The following is a 17,363-nucleotide window of genomic DNA, read 5'->3' on the forward strand; positions in this document are numbered from 1 at the left end:
CGGCTATCAGGGCCTGATGTCACTGAGAGACAGCCAGGGGCGGAATATCTCGTTCTGTTCCTCCTCTCCTCTAATGTAGCAGCTTTCTTGGATGCCCCTGGAAGACCAGACTCAGATAAGTTCTCTGAATGATAGGAAGCAAATAAGATAGCGGGCACAACTTTAGAAACAAGATGTAAGTGGGGGTAGAGGTCAGGAGGACATGGCGGGACGCTTGTGGAGGGCACGGGTTGAAGACAGAATAACAATCCTAGCACATCACACGTGTCCGTACTTAAGGACCCCCCCATCCTTTGTCAAAAGCTAAATTTCCAAGTCTGTGCATGATTTTAGTCACATTGTGGTGGAAATATCTTCATGGGAACCTCTGAACATGTTTATTGTTAAAACTATTTCATAGGGGCGCCTGGGTGGCTCAGTGGGTTAAAGCCTCTGCCTTCGGTTCAGGTCATGATCCCGGGGTGCTGGGATCGAGTCCTGCATCGGGCTCTCTGCTCAGCGGGGAGCCTGCTTCCCTCTCTCTCTCTGTGCCTGCCTCTCTGCCTACTTGTGATCTCTGTCAAATGAATAAATAAAATAGAATTATTTCATAAAGAATCAAATAAAACTGTTAAAGAAAATTTATTTTAAAATTCCACAACCAGAGCACCTGGGTGGCTCTGTTGGTTAAGCCTCTGCCTTCGGCTCAGGTCGTGATCCGAGAGTCCTGGGATCGAGCCCCGCATCGGGCTCTCTGCTCAGCAGGGAGCCTGCTTCCCCCCACCCCCGCCTGCCTCTCTGCCTACTTGTGATCTCTGTCAAATAAATAAATAAAATCTTTAAAAAAAAATCCCACAACCATAGCGAACTGTTTTCATATTTCTGTGTTCCCTTCCAGCTTTTCCAAATAGGTTTCCCAGCTAAAATCACTTTGAATATTTTCTATCTTCTTAACTCTTCATAACTCTTCATAACCATTTGTCAATTTAATGAAAGATGGTTCACTTAGTTACCTCTCTTTTGATAGGAATTAGCTTGTTTTTCTTTCCTTCCGTCCTTCACTCCCTCCCTCCATCCTTACCTCCTTCCCTTCCTCCCTTTGTTCATTCCTTCCTTCCTCTTTTTTTCCCCCATTATAAATGATGTTGCAATAACTAACTTTGGGCATATAGCTTTTAATTTGTTTGCATTATTTCCTTCTGTTAATCCCAGGAATAGGTTACCTATTTTCAAAATTGCTTTTATATATTTCCAAATTGCTTTTCACACATTTGTCCATCCGTGTGAATGTTCCTTGACCTGTCCTTCCTGGTTATTTAACATTCATTCATTTATTTCTGCCTTCCACAGATGTTTATTAGGGGCTTAAGGTATGCAGACTTTACTGTTCATTGTTAAATTATGTGACTGTTACTTCATTACAAATATATTATGTGGGTATACCTGGCTGGCCCAGTCCGTGGGGCATGTGACTCTTAATCTCGGGGTTGGGAGTTCGAGCTCCATGTTGGTTGTAGAGATCACTTAAAAACAAAAGCTTAAATAATATAATATAAAACAAACTGTGTGACTGTTATTTCTTTAATTTTTTTTTTGAATCTTGAAACTCTTGGAGGCAATATCTTACCCTCATTATACTTAGGAGAGATCTTAAATATTAACAAAAGTTTCCACTTTTCATAGAGGAAATGTTTACCTATGCTATTTTTAATAGTTCAAATTCATGTTTTCCTTTTCTTTTTTTTTTTTTTAAGATTTTATTTATTTATTTGAGAGACAGAGAGAGAGAGAGAGAGCCAGAGTGAGCAAGGAGAGGGGGTAGGAAGGGGGGAAGGCAGGGGCAGAGGGAGAAGGAGAAGCAGGTTTCCCGGTGAGCAGGGATGACCCAGGACTCGATCCCAGGATCCCAGGATCATGACCTGAGCCAAGGCAGACCCTTAACTGATGGAACCACGGAGGACCCACCTCTCCAAAAGCAAACAAAACAAAACATTATGTTTAAGAATTATGAGAACAAAAAGGAAATATGGCTGAAAAGATGTGAAGAGCCATAACTGACATGTTGGATATTTTTTAAGTTAATAGGACATGCAGGAATTATCCACCTACGACACTTGGTGTTGCTTATATTTTTAAACCTTTTATTTCCAGGAGCCACCAAGGTGCCCCTCAAATTCATGTTTCCTATAGCTGGAATAGTTCAGTAATGATCATATTAAAATTTGTTTTAATGAATTTTCCTCTTATTTTCTTTTCAACCATCATATTTTCAAATGATTCTAACAAATCTTTGCTTGTTATCAGTGTGTTTAGTTTCAGGATTTCCCCGTAGGAATCATGTAAAAATTAAACTCCAATGTATTTGTTCCTTCAAAAACATGGTTTTGGGGGCGCCTGGGTGGCTCAGTGGGTTAAAGCCTCTGCCTTCAGCTGGGGTCATGATCCTAGGGTCCTGGGATGGAGTCCCACACCGGGCTCTCTGCTCAGCGGGGAGCCTGCTTCCTCCTCTCTCTCTGCCTACCTCTCTGCCTACTTGTGATCTCTGTCTGTCAAATAAATAAATACAATCTTAAAAAAAAATGCATGTTTTAACATTGTTGCAGGATTCTAATTTCAATGATATTATTACTAAATTCAACTAATGCTTGAGTCAGAGTCTAAACTGGCAATGCAGAGGGGAAAAGAGGTCTAGAATAAAGATCATCATTAATTAAGTGAAGCATCTGTGGGTTTCCCCAGATATTGGAAGGGAGCTTAGAAGAAATCAATAGCCGCAAATTGATGCTTAACTAAAGTTCAATTTCCTTGCCCAAGGAGAACACTGACGTGCCAACTCTCCAGAGGTTGGAATGGTATTTTCAGCTTCCTGTTATTATTACATTAACAATTGGGATCCTGTTGGTAATTTTTTCATGCAAAAAGACCATATCTCAGAGTATAATCGAAGCTAAAAGGCCAGGATGAATGACTTGCAGCTTTTCCTGAAGATTTAGGAAGGAAGAGTTAAAGACAGTCAATGCAGAAGCCACTGTGGAAGTTACAAATAACACCGTTATTCCAATAACGAAAATAAGACCTACTAATTTTAGGCCCGGCAACAAAGGCAGATTTCCCGTGAACCCCTTACTTGCGTGGGTCCCTATAAAATGTTCTAGGTAGGTTGGAAGCCAGGTTGTATTTAGAATCATTTTTTTAAAAGATTTTATTTATTTCTTTGACAGACAGAGATCACAAGTAGGCAGAGAGGCAGGCAGAGAGAGAGGAAGAAGCAGGCTCCCTGCCGAACAGAGAGCCCGATGCAGGGCTCGATCCCAGGAGCCTAGGATCATGACCTGAGCCAAAGGCAGAGGCTGTAACCCACTGAGCCACCCAGGCGCCCCTGTGTCCATACTTTTGGGGGTATTTTCTCACAGAGGGTCCCCCAGGTTGTATGTCTCAGGCCCACGCATTGTAGAACCATGCCTGGCCTATGAGCTTCTCGAGTACAGACTGTCTCGTTCACAATTGTACAGAGAGAAGCCCAGAGAACAGCCTGGCATTGAATCCTTGCTGAGTGAATGCCCAGTAGGGATCAGCTAGTTAGGTGGTCACCTGACAGACGATGTTGGTAGCATAGCCCCCGCGAAGCAGATGTCATTTCCCCCATTTTAGAAAAGAAACTGAATTTCACAGGGGCTGAACATGGGGAAAGCTAGGATTTGAACCCAGGCATCTCTGATCACCTTACCAAACCATCCTGCTTTCTGTATGTCCCATCAGCTCTTTTTTTTTTTTTTTTAATTTACTTATTGAGAGAGAGAGCATGAGAGACAGAGAGAGAGAGCACGTGAGCAGTGGGAAGGAGCAGAGGGAGAGAGAGAAGCAGATGCCCCACTGAGCAGAGAGCCTGATGCAGGACTCAATCCTGGGACCCTGAGATCATGACCTGAGCCAAAGGCGGATGCTTAACTAACTGAGCCCCTCAGGGGCCCCGTCCTATCACTTCTAAATTTTTTTTTTTTTTTAAGATTTTATTTATTTATTTGACAGAGAGAAATCACAAGAGAGGCAGGCAGAGAGAGAGAGGAAGGGGAGCAGGCTCTCCGCCGAGCGGAGAGCCCGACGCGGGACTCGATCCCAGGACCCTGAGATCATGACCCGAGCCGAAGGCAGCGGCTCAACCCACTGAGCCACCCAGGCGCCCCCTCACTTCTAAATTTTGAAGCAGTTGGGGACCATTTGACATGCACCACAACATACTGTTTTAAAATTAAATGTTAATTTCTGCTGTACTTGATTAGAATTGATTAAAAGAGCTAAACAGGGATAGAATGAGGGTATTGTAGCCTACTCTCGCATGCTGAGAAGATATCTATTATGTCTGAAATTCAGGATCACCTACAAAGGTCAAGGAGGACTTGCCAGGAAATTTTGGGTTTTCAGAAAGCCATGTGGTTGTCCAAGTGCCCAGCACAGCATGGAACATTCGTGTGTAATTCCCTGGGCCTCTTTCTGAGAACCAGCAAAGTTGGCATTAGATATTGTCCTCACTGGTGTCAGAGGCTAAATGAGCCCTTAGGGACCACGTCCACACTTGACCATCTTGACTGAGGATCCAGGTCTTTACACTGTTGTAAACGTTAAAACCAAGAGGGAAGAGAGCATTCCCCACAGCACAAGAAAATCACAATGAAATGGTCCTTACAGATGAGTGACTATCATGATCAAATAGAACAGAACAGTGAATAAATTACAGAACCATAGAAAATGAATCATATAAATAATAGTAAGAACTAACACGGATCTCGTGCCCGATGTGCTAGGCACTGTTTTAAAGTGCTTCCCATGTACTATCTCATTTAATCCTCATTCAAGATAATTATGGTAGGTACCCTAAGCGTTCTACTTTAGAGGAGAGGAGACCAAGGGGGAAGAAGGTTAAATAAATAACCTGTCCAGTTTCACAAACTAAGTCAACATGCTGTATTTTTTGCTCCAAGTTCTTTTTTTTTTTAAGATTTTATTTATTTATTTGATGGAGAGAGAAAGACAGCAAGAGGGAACACAAACAGGGGGAGTAGGAGTGGGAGAAGCAGGCTCCCCACTGAGCAGGGAGCCTGATGCGGGACTCAATCCCAGGACCCTGGGATCATTCATGACTTGAGCTGAAGGCAGATGCTTAACAGTTGAGCCACCCAAGCTCCCTATGGCTCCAAGTTCAGTGCTCTTGCCTACTAAGTTGGGTTAGAGGATGGATCTGAGACTTGGCCCTGGCCCTGGCCCTTGAACTTGACCCAACCTTCAAAAATCTCCTTTTTGTGGATGAGATGCCCAAGCCCAAGACATAAGTGACTTGCCCAAGGTCTCCGGGGCAAGCTAGAATTAGAATGAAGTCTTTCGGCTTCCTCAGTCGCTGTCATTTCCAGGACATTCCGCACCTTAATCTGTACGCCTTCGAAGCATACTTTTATGCCATAGACACAGAGGCCCTGAAACAAGGACCAGCACACCCTGAAAGCCATGTGACAGTTTTCGGACCCCAGCAACACTGTCAGGCAAGAGCTGAGCTGCGATTCCTGGTGTTGATGACACCGTCATGCTCCCTTACCAGCTGGGACACCGTAGCAGTACCCAGACAAACCGAGAGAATTCACCAGCATTACCTTCTGCTTAATTTTTTTTTCCCTTATAGAAATTACACACAACAGCAAAAGCAAGTTGCAAAATATCATTTGACCTCTTTCCTTCAATCCACAGCTATTATGATCTCCTTCTCTTCACTCTGCATTCATTCACACTGACTAATTGTTTAAATTCAAGTCTACAAATACTTATTTAACATACACAAGGCACTTTTGGTAGGCATTCAGAAATAAAAAAACAACGTTAACAAGATAGCTCCTGCCTTCAGATGAACTATAACCTCTAATAGGAAAGAGAAGGGCAGATAGACAGGGATAAAAGCAGGATATTTCTGGGGGCACCTGGGTGGCGCAGTGGCTTAACCCTCTGCCTTCGGCTCAGGTCATGATCTCAGAGTCCTGGGATCAAGCCCCACATCGGGCTCTCTGCTTCCTCCTCTCTCTCTGCCTGCCTCTCTGCCCCCTTGTGATCTCTGTCTGTCAAATGAATAAATAAAATCTAAAAAAAAAAAAAAAGCAGCATATTTCTGGATTTCAATTAATCAGAGATGATCATCAAAACTTAATGCAAGAATATGATGCAAATTTTGTAAAAGAAGTGACTGTATGTATGTGTTTCTATACACATAGGAAAGTATTTGGACATTGAATAAGATGCTAGCAGTAGTTCCTCCTGGGGTGTGGGGCTGGGAAGCAAGGAAAAAGGAGACTGTTCATTTTTGACTTCATGCCGCTCTGTATTGCTTGAGTGTTTTGCAGTAAAAATGCATTCTTTTTATAATTTAAGATTTTATTTATTTATTTATTTGTCAGAGAGAGAGAGTGCACAAACAGGGGGAGTGGCAGGCAGAGGGAGAAACAGGCTCCCCACTGAGTAAGGAAGCCTAATGTCCCTGAGACCATGACTTGAGCCCAAGGCAGACACTTTACCCACTGAGCTGCCCAGGTGTCCCTATTTTTGTAGTTTAAAAAAGTCAAGAGAATTGGTTGAAACAAATGGTTTCTGTACGCCAATTTAATTGTTGTATGCTGTTACTCTTTAGTTTCTCTAAAGTTCCAAACCTCTCAGAGGAAAAAGTAGAAACTTAAGTAAAAAATTGTTATTCTAGGGGCGCCTGGGTGGCTCAGTGGGTTAAAGCCTCTGCCTTTCGCTCAGGTCATGATGCCAGGGTCCTGGGATCGAGCCCCGCGTCGGGCTCTCTGCTTGGCAGGGAGCCTGCTTCCTCCTCTCTCTCTCTCTCTGCCTGCCTCTCTCCCTACTTTTGATCTCTATCTGTCAAATAAATAAATAAAATCTTTAAAAAAAAATTGTTATTCTAGGGGCACCTGGCTGGCTCATTTGGCTCAGGTCACGATCTCGGGGTCCTGGGATGAAGCCCTGTATCAGACTCCCTGCTCGCTGTGGGGTCTGCTTGTCCTTCTCGTTCTGCTCCTCTGCCCCCACTCATGCTCTCTCTCTCTTCCGCTCTCAAAAAAATGAATTTTTAAAAAATTACTTAAAAATATTTTAGGCTTTTAATAGATGCCCTTAATTCTGGAAATTTCATTGCTTATTTAATTGCTGTATTATCTGTTACCAATGTCACTCTGCAATGAATTAATAGTCTTATTTATTCATCAGCTGGTTTGAGAAATATTTATACAAAGAAGAACTGAACTAACAGCTAAGGAGAGCATGGTGGAAAACTTGATGAAAATACTTTAAGGGGTGCCTGGGAGGCTCAGTGAGTTAAGTCTCTGCCTTCGGCTTGGGTCGTGATCTCAGGGTCCTGGGATCCAGCCCTGCACCGGGCTCTCTGCTCAGCAGGGAGCCTGCTTCCCCCTCTTTCTTTGCCTGCCTCTCTGCCTCCTTGTGATCTCTCTCTGTGTAAAATAAATAAATGAAATCTTTAAAAAAATGTTGTTATTCTAGATTCCATTGTCTATTAAAGAATGCCTTTATGGGGCGCCTGGGCGGTTCAGTCAGTTAAGCGTCTGCCTTCGGCTCAGGTCATGATAGCAGGGTCCTGGGATCCAGTCCCGCATCAGGCTTCCCGCTGAGCGGGTCTGCCTGCTGCTCCCCCAGCTTGTAATCTCCCTGTGTCAAATAAATACATAAAATCTTAAAAAAAAAGAAAAGGATGCCTTTTTACTCCATAGTGGTATGTTGATATTCAAAGGGAAGAGCAGGAGACATACAAAACATATACAGATAACATAAAAGAAGAATGATAGCGGTAAACCCCAGCCCTCTTTTTAAAGATTTAGTCACATAATCTCTGGTCAAGATATGACACTATGAAGAGCCCATCAGTACTCTGCCCCCAGTACTAAAGATTGGGGTTTCCCCAGCTGGGAGACATCCCCCAAATATCTTCCAGAAGATCACCCAGGAACCATTTGAATGATGTCAGTGATTCATTCTTTCCTAGTGAAGAAATTAGAAGGTCTGGATCTTTTCTCCGCCTTCCTACTTACTACTTTTTAGCAACAGAACTTTCTTTCATGTTTAATGGTTTAATGACTCCCTCTTCTTCGAACATAGACTAAGTGAGTGTTGAGTTTTCTCAGTAAGATTTTTCATATGCAATTAATTTTTCATATACAATTAAATGGCTTATTGTACTCTACCAGCAAATGTAAAGTTTTCCTCAGTTCATTTCTTGCATCATATCTAGCACAGCTTTCAGTGTTTATAGTATTTTGTGATCTCTAGTTGGGCCAAATTTTCCATGTATGAGAGTGTCCGTATCAAATCAAGCTGTTTAAATATGATCATAATGTTATTCTCTGAACATTTATAATTACATTTATTTAAACTCTTGTTAATCATTCACTGAAGTATAACTTTTTCTACTTAATGATTAGAAAAAGTAAATATTGCTCTCCTGAAGATTTTAGAAAACAAACTGTCTTCTATAAATAGGTTTTTTTAAAAATAGAACTCATATCTAACCATGGTATTTTGGTTATGGGAACTGCCTTTGACAATTCTTACCCACAGGCAGTTTTTATCTTTTTATTCAAATTTGATTAGAAATGCCTCTAAGGACGCTAGTGTTAACTTGTTGGATCGTTCCTTCCTATATTTTGTTAGAGGTGTCTTAGATCTTAAGGGAGATGAGTTGGGATTATAATACAGGTATCATGGATTAACTAATTCAATGAATAATTGAGTTAACATTTATTTCAACTTCAGATGGTTTTGCCAAGGGCACACAGAAAGGATCGAACATTACTTTAATGGGACACTAAATTTGTGAGCAACTACAACTCTAGAATCATGGGGACACATGGGAAATATCATGGTTAATGCATGAGTCAAGGATAAATTTTTTTTTAAGATTTTATTTATTTATTTGTCAGAGAGAGAGAGACAGAACCAAGCAGGGAGAGTGGCAGGTGGAGGGAGAACAGACACCCCACTGACCAGGGAGTCCAATGCGGGGCTCGATCCCCGCCTCGGGGATCATGACCCGAACTGAAGGCAGACTCTTAGTCAACTGAGCCACTCAGGCGTCCCAGGGATAAACTGTTCATAGATTTTTTTTTGGGGGGGGGGACATGTCGATGGATGGTTCTGGTCTTTAAATAGGCAAAGTGAAGTTAAATGTCTGTGAGTCAGCGTCAATGCAAGTGGCTTCCATGGGCTTCAAGACCATAGATTGTTCTTTTTCACCGAAGCTAGGTAGCTGATTCATGTCATCAAATCCTGTTAGCTTGGATTTGGATGGGTAAGATTTGAATTTTGGCTCTGGAAACTATTATAGGGTAAAAAAACCTTTCCATTTCAAAATATTATACTTAGTCTTCAGCTATTGGTGGGGGCTTAGAAAGAAGAGGTTTAAAAAATGACATTTAATCTATTTAAATGTGCCTGTGAAACACTGCAGCCCTCTTGTTCAAGAAAGTAGTTGCAGCATACTAATCCTGTTGGCAAAGAAGTCTTGGCTATTAATCCTGTGAATGGTGGCTTTTTCACATCATTGCTGTGTTTTGAATTTTAACACTAAATTTTGGTTAGGAATTGTAATAGTGCCCTTAAGAGGTGTACTACATAAAGACAATTGTTTTCTTTTAAAATAAAAATAATCTCTTTACTTCTTTTTTTTTTTAATTTTTTAAAAAGATTTCATTTATTTATTTGACAGACAGAGATCCCAAGTAGGCAGAGAGGCAGGCAGAGAGAGAGAAGGGGATGCAGGCTCCTTGCCGAGCGGAGAGCCTGATGCCGGGCTTGATCCCAGGACCCTGAGATCATGACCTGAGCCGAAGGCAGAGGCTTTAACCCACTGAGCCACCCAGGCACCCACTTCTTTTATTTTTTTTACTTTTAATTGTGGAAATGTTCATAACGTATAAAAATGGAAAGAATACTATAGTGAGCCTTCATGAACACATTACTCAGTTTCAAATGTCTTCAATATTCTGTAGCTTGTTTCAGGATGGTCTTTTAACGTAAAATTTTTTAGTAGAAACAGGCATACATTATTGATTTGCTTGTTTTGAAAAGAGTATGTGTTAATGCCAGAATCCATGCTGGGTGTGTGTGTGTGTGTGTGTGTGTGTGTGTGTGTGTGTGTACGCGTGTGTGTCTGAAATCCAATTTTATTCAATGGCAGTTTTAAATCCTTTCTAGGACAAGGTAGATCTTTCTTAAACAGACAATAATCAATTGAATTATTTATTGGATACTTAACACATACCCAACCTGGTGTGAGCTTCTCTGAGGGAATGATGCCAAGAAGTATTAAGACATCATTCCACAAAGAGGTAGAAAAATAGGGAATAAATCAAGTTTTATCGCAGGCTCAGGAACACAGTGGTGAGGCCTCGACCTTGAGCAGAGTTTCCCAAGATTTCTTGTCCTGAAAGCCTCTTTCACAGTATTAAGCAACCTCTTGAACCCCAGAGGAATTTGAAAAATAATTTCATCATTGGTGTGTGATATACAAAAAAGTGTTGATATATATTTTATTTTACATAAGCCTGTTTTGTTAAAAATTGCATTGGAAAGTTTATGTTAAATAAATAGAAAATACTCAGAAAATAAATTATGGATATTTAAGATGCTCCTATAACACGTGCACAAATATTGGCATTTTCCCATTTAATAGTGTTACATTATTCAAACTATTTTAATTACATAAGGAAAAGCATTTTATGACACGTTTTAAAATGGCACAATGTGTTTGGTTTTAGGACCAAATGTATTAACGTGGTGTTTTCCAAGTCTGATACACCCTCCTCTTTGTGCACTTTGTGCAAAGTCATCACTTTAGGTGTAACGAAGATGAAATGAAAGTGTTACATACTTATTTTAAGGGTATTTGACTGGTCTCACGTATTGCAGGAAAAAATTTCATTTCAAAATAAACATTTTAAAGAAAAACATTTTAGTAAATAATGGTACACGTGGCACTTGGATGTGCAAACAAACCAAAAACAAAACAAAACAAAACAAACCCAAAACCCCAAAACCAAACCCAGCAAAAAAAAACCAACATGAAGCCATGTACAAAAAACCCGAACTTTGTTATGGCATCAAAAATGGATAAAAATTGCTTACGTTTGTTTGAATCCTTGAATTTTGCTTTTGAAAAAGTACAAGCTTTCAAAAAATACAGTTGGTGTTCGGTTCGTGACTAAGTAAGTCTCTGAGAGAAACCATTGGGGGCAGCTCTTACCAGTGTTTCACCAACAACGTGAGCTGGTGGGGCAGTCTTTATTCTCAACGTGTGAAAAGCCAAACTAGACATAAACTAATTTAGAGTTTATCTACGCAACTTGCAGCTCTGGTGAAAATCTTGAAGCGATTTTCTAAAACTGAGGCAACTTTATGTCCCTCATACTAATTCTGTTTCAAAATTCTTGATCTTAAATGCTTCAGGTCTTCGGCCCAGTTGTCTAGTATAGGTTCCCATCAGTGCTTTTCAGGAGAGGGAAAGGAGAGGAATTTTGCCTCCCACTTGCTGGGGCCATTTGGCAATGTCTGGAGACATTATTGGTGTCATAAGCCTGGGGACAAGGGAGTTACTATCCTCTAGTGGGGAGAGGCCAAGGATAGGGCTAAGCATTCTATGTTGCACAGAACACCCCACCACAGAAAAGAATTACTTGACCCGAAGTGTCAATAGTCCTGAGGTTGAGAAATCCTGACACTATGTAAACAGTACATGTCTACAAAAGATAAAAATTTAAAGCAATGAAGTCAAAACTATCATGAAAGCTATTTTGTGGCATAATAAATGGAATGACTTCCCCTCTTATGAGCAAATTCATCTCCCTCAACTTCTGTGCATGTTTAATTAGGGGCTCTCAGATGTTTCCTTTTAAGGGGAGGGACTTACAAATTTAAATTTTCATGCATATTGATTGGCTTAAAAATAGAAAGAAAACAGACATCTTAACTGCTTTTACTAATGTGAAAACTTGGGGCTTTGCTGATCTGAGGGATGAGAGCCAGAGGGCCATACAGTCTGGAGTCCATCTCGAGGATTTTAAAAACTGAACTTGAAAGAGAGAAATCTTTCTTCTACAGAAGAGAGAAGGATGCCAACCCTCAAGAAGGAAAGGACATGAGAGAGTGAGATAAAGGACTTCTGACAGTGTTCTCATAACGGGGTCATTCATCCTTTGATTTGGTTACTGAGCCAGGGAATCATCCATTTTTGCTGAGCCAACTTGAATTAGGCTCCTGTCCCTCCCAACCAAAAAGTCCTGACTAATGTACCAGTAGATCAACATGGGTAATATTTCAAGAATCAGCAATAATGCAATGAAGTACAAATTTTGAACTTGAGATTGGTTTTTCAATTGCAGGATTTGAGATTGAAATCCTACAGTACTCACGCAACAAACTTTCTACCCAGCACGTATGTAATACTCCGTGCTCGGTGCTGGAGACACAAAGACAAAGAAGAGCCTCTCCTTTCAAGGAGCTCTCAGGCTACTTGCCGGGACCGAAGAGTAGCATATGGTATGAGTGCTATGACAGAAGCGAGCCCGTCTTAATTATGGGACCCCTTAGGAGGGACACTAACCCCAACAAGTCAAGAACAACTTAGAGGTGGTGACTGCCTAAACAGAGTCTTGAAGACATCAGATGGGTCAAGTAGGGAGTTCAAAGGGCATCCTCACAGGATAGAATGCTAGTAAAGCCTGAGTGGGGGAGGAACAGCGAGGTAAAACCAAGACACTGCCAGTCACGCACTATAGTAGATCATGGGGTACAACGATATTATTGATGGGCCTGGGACAGTGGCCGGGAAGGAGCCTGCAATGGAGGCCAGGTGTTGTGGGTTGAGTATCTTGGTGAAAAATCAGGACTTTAGTCCCCAAAGCTTTGAAGATCCACTTAAATGGATTTTATGCAGGGCAGGAACACGATGTATGTTAGAAATAATCACTCTGTGGTAAAACATGGTGGATAATAATAGGCACCTGGCAAGGTTGTTGCCACGATTGCAGGTATATTTAAAGCCATGATTACCACACTTAGAGATGGCCAAGTCAAAAAATGTACTCTCTCTGTTCCAAATATTCCTCAAAACCCAGAGTGGAGCATCTCTTAGTGGGTATGATTATGGCAGTCCTCTGTTTTTTGTGGGTTTTTTTTGACCTGAAGCTTAGACTCACTGTAATGTAATCACCAAATCTGCAATAAAGTTGGGATTTAAAGTCCAGGTCAGTCTCAGAACTGACTAGGCCTCATTCAGGTTTTCTCCAAACCAGGATACTGCAGACTGAAATGGAGTTTTCAAGGTTATCCTGGAACTAGAAAGACCCCAAGAGCCACTTTGAAATCTTTTATCAGTGTCTGAGGGGTGGGGAATAAAGTTGATTGAGCTTTAAAAAAAAAAAAAAGATTTTATTTATTTATTTGACACACAGAGGTCACAAGTAGGCAGACAGGGAGACAGAGAGAGAGGGAGGGGGAAGCAGGTTTCCCACCGAGCAGAGAGCCCAATGGAGGGCTCAGTCCCAGAACTCTGGGATCATGACCCAAGCCAAAGGCAGAGGCTTTAACCCACTGAGCCACCCAGGTGCCCCAAGTTGATTTTTATATTACGCTTTTTTTTTTTTTTTTAAACTCAGTGAAATGTGTGAACTCGGACTCAAAACAAATCCTCAAGAATGCTGCTTCTGGGTCACAGGTGGCAAAATAAGGAATAAATACCTGATTACGACAGAAAATATCAAATTAATCTTTTCCATGTCAAAGGAAGAACAGAGAAGGAACAAGTGGGAAAAATGAGTTCACCTCGGGCTACCAAACTATTGCAAGATTTCTCTCTGGAGCTCTATGTCACTGGGCTAAGAAGCATATTTCACTTTCTGGCTGATTTCAAGGGACCCCTTACACTCCTTATTTGAGCTAGTGATTTAGAAATTTTAAAGAGATAGGAGAAATTATTTGGAAAAGTCAGTAATTAAAAAATATAATGCCTCAATTTAAAACAAAATTTATTTCACTCTGGGAGAGTGCTAATTTTGTGTTAAAGGCAGAGTCTGTCTTGAATTAGGGGACAATGAAAAACATCTGAAAATACAGCATTTTATATGAGAAGTTTGAAGGCAATGTCTATTGGTTAGTTACAACTTTTTCCCATGTATTTTTTATCCAATAGCCAGTTTTTAAGGCTTTAAATTAACCACTAAAATATATTGTTCCTGAAAATTCCTATTGTTAACATTTTTCCAGGTAATGGAAAACTTCAACAATTGAGAACATTTTTCTTTATAAGAAGGTTAAATAAACATATACTTGCATGTATGTGCCTATTTAACTCTAAAAAGACTATGTAAAAGACTACCAACCGTAGCTTCCTCGAGGCTGAAATTGTCAGGTGGAGAGGGAGAGAGGAATTGAACTTTTTCACTTTATACTCTCTGGTACAATCTGGTGTTTCTCAATCTACACAAGCCTGTAGCATATATGAATGCATACATTTTAATAATTTAAAGAACTAGATAAAAGGAATAGTTTTCTAACTTACATATGCATAATCTTCATAGTTAATAGCTCTACCTTTAAGGTCCTACTTGCCAAATTACAGTACACCCTCACATCAATCATATGTTCCGTAGACAATGCTAATCAGAGATATGTAAATGACCTTGAAGTCATAATACAATGTATTTATGGCAAAGGCAGATGCAACTGAACCATAGTACAACACCTATGTATAATAGCCCAGCAAGTTCAAAAAGAAAAGAAGGTGGGTAGGTATTTTTGTATGTGCAAATTTAGACCTTGGAGTAATTTTATGTTCCTATACATTTTTTCTAGTTTTACACATTTCACATTTGATTATCAAAAATCAAATTACTCCTCCTACCACAGTATGAACCAGTACTAATAAACTTTCATTTTCAAAATGTGACAAGTGTCCAGAGTAATTTATTTTCCCCAAGGAAACTACTGGACTCAAGAAGTTTAACCTGATTCTAGATACTAGCTTCAGTGTGAGGCGAAGTCACTTTAAAATCCCTGAAATATTGCTCTTTTAAAAACATTCTTAATAAAGACATTTGGTGGTTTAATTATGTTGTCATTATAAATTAATTCACATAATCCCACTAAGCTTCAGTTTCCTTATCTTTAAAATGAGGATACTAATAGGACCTAGTTCACAAAGTTATTATGAGGATTAACTGTGATAATGCATACAGAATGCTTAATATTGTCTTTGGTACACAGTAAGCATCCAACCAATATTTGCTATTATTTTGCTTACATTTTCACTGTTTTAGTAACTTTAACATCTCACAACATTAACTCTAGCTTTTAAAACCGAGTGGAGAATATTCTCCCCAGTTTTTATATTACTAGTGTAATTTTACCTCCTAGAAGAGTTAGCCTCATCTTTTCTGCCATGTAACACAGATAAAACCAACTGTGAAGTGCATTTTTCTCCATTCCTGTGTTTAATACGGATCAGTTAGTTAACATGTATTTAGCTTATTACTGCTAAGTATCACTAAGAATAACAATACTAACAACAAAGGAAAAGGTCAAGCTGTAAAAAATTTCTGAAATGGTTACACATTGTCAGAAAAGGGTTTCAGCAACTAGGTTTCTAAAGTACTGGTTTTTCACCAAATGAAAGGAAGCTCATATCCTCACACTTTAATGTCTACTTGTAGATTTTAAGAGTTAAATTTTTTTTTTTAATTTTGCAAGTCATTTTTATTTATTTATTTTTTTAAGATTTTTGTTTATTTGATAGACAGAGATCACAAGTAGGTAGAGAGGCAGGCAGAGAGAGAGAGGGAAGCAGGCTCCCCGCTGAGCAGAAAGCCTGATGAGGAGCTTCATCCCAGGACCCTGGGATCATGACCTGAGCTGAAGGCAGAGGCTTTAACCCACTGAGCCACCCAGGCACCCCAAGAGTTAAAAAAATTTTTAAAGCACAACCCTTAAGGACAATAATTGGCTTAACACATTACTAAGAGCTTAGATACATAAAAGCCGACCTTAAATGTGAAATTAGAGGCTAGAAGTTGTGAGTTAGACTACCATGAGTTGAGCTGTTGTCAATAAAAAGAATTATTTAAACACAAGAATCATTTCTTAGCATTTCTTTTTAACTCCTGTCCCTTACATTCGGAAGCTGTAACATGAAGCCAGCTTACAGGTGGTACAGTACCTTGATTAGGTTGTGTCCCACAGTGTAGACAGCTGCTAAGTTTCCCTTCTCTCCAGGAGCGTGCATACCTGTTCCATACCCATGCCAAGCAACTAGATACGGATTGTGAATTGTAATCCAGTATTTGACGCGGTCCCCAAACGTCTGGAAACAGTAGGTGGCATAGTCATTGAAGATATCTGTTATGGTTTCATTTTTCCAACCCCCATATTTTTCTTGTAGCGCCAGAGGCAAATCCCAGTGGTATAAAGTAACTACAGGTTCAATGTTTCTCAGCACTAAAGCATCGAGCAGAGCATTGTAGTACTGGACACCTTTTGCATTGGCAGCTGCCGCTATCCCATCGGGGAAAAGCCTTGGCCAGGAAATTGAAAACTGATAAAAAGAAACTCCAATAAAATCCAGGGCTGATAAATCTTTTTCCAGAAAATTGTAACTGTCACTGGAACTATTCGTGCTGTTGGCATTTTTAAGGTGTGTTTGGATGAAATGATCCCATATAGAGGGTCCTTTTCCATCTGTCTTCCAATTCCCTTCCACTTGAAATGCTCCAGTCCCAACGCCCCAGAAAAAGTTTTTAGGAAAAGTGTCATAGAGAAACAGCTGACTTTCATTTACCGGACTAAAATGAGGAGTTTTAGACCATACAGCGCTTCCGTCCCCAGACAATCCAGTAACAGCTCGTAGGAGAATAAATGCCGACAGGATGACAGATCTTTGGAGACCGCGGTTGCACATTGTTTTCCTGCGGTGTCTGTTTCTTTCATGGGCGCTTCGAAAATCCATTCATTCCCTGGAGATGCAGCCGCACAGCCTGGCTTCGCTGGCGGCTCACTGCCCGCCTGTCTTATCAACGCTTCAGTAAAAGCTTGTGATTGTAAAGCTCTGTCAATGATTAGCTTGAACTGTGAGCCTTGGGATGGGTCGTGGAGAGCGACGTAATTTGCTCGTTTCCTCCTGTCTTACTCTGGGAAGAATGATCTGAAAACGCATCACTGACAGGAGTTTGAATGCGTAACTAAAACATAGATAAACAATGACTAAAAATGCCATATTCTCTTTGTAGCCTTCCATGCGACCCAAATCTTTTCTGAATGTTTTGAACACTATTGAATAAAGTGTATACCTTTCC

The 17,363-nt window shown here is 40.4% G+C and overlaps 1 protein-coding gene across 1 annotated transcript in view; it reads right to left on the reverse strand.

Moving 5' to 3' along the window:
• KLB (klotho beta) overlaps positions 1-17,049 on the reverse strand; it is a 36,204-nt gene extending 19,155 nt beyond the window's left edge. Inside the window, exon 1 of the mRNA XM_045984507.1 lies at positions 16,232-17,049. Within this exon, the coding sequence (XP_045840463.1) occupies positions 16,232-17,017 (786 nt within the window). The 5' untranslated portion in view covers positions 17,018-17,049. The remainder of the gene's footprint in view (positions 1-16,231) is intronic.
• Between the last annotated feature and the right edge of the window lie 314 nt (positions 17,050-17,363).

This window comes from Meles meles, chromosome 2 (genome assembly GCF_922984935.1).
Source record: "Meles meles chromosome 2, mMelMel3.1 paternal haplotype, whole genome shotgun sequence".
Taxonomy (NCBI): domain Eukaryota; kingdom Metazoa; phylum Chordata; class Mammalia; order Carnivora; family Mustelidae; genus Meles; species Meles meles.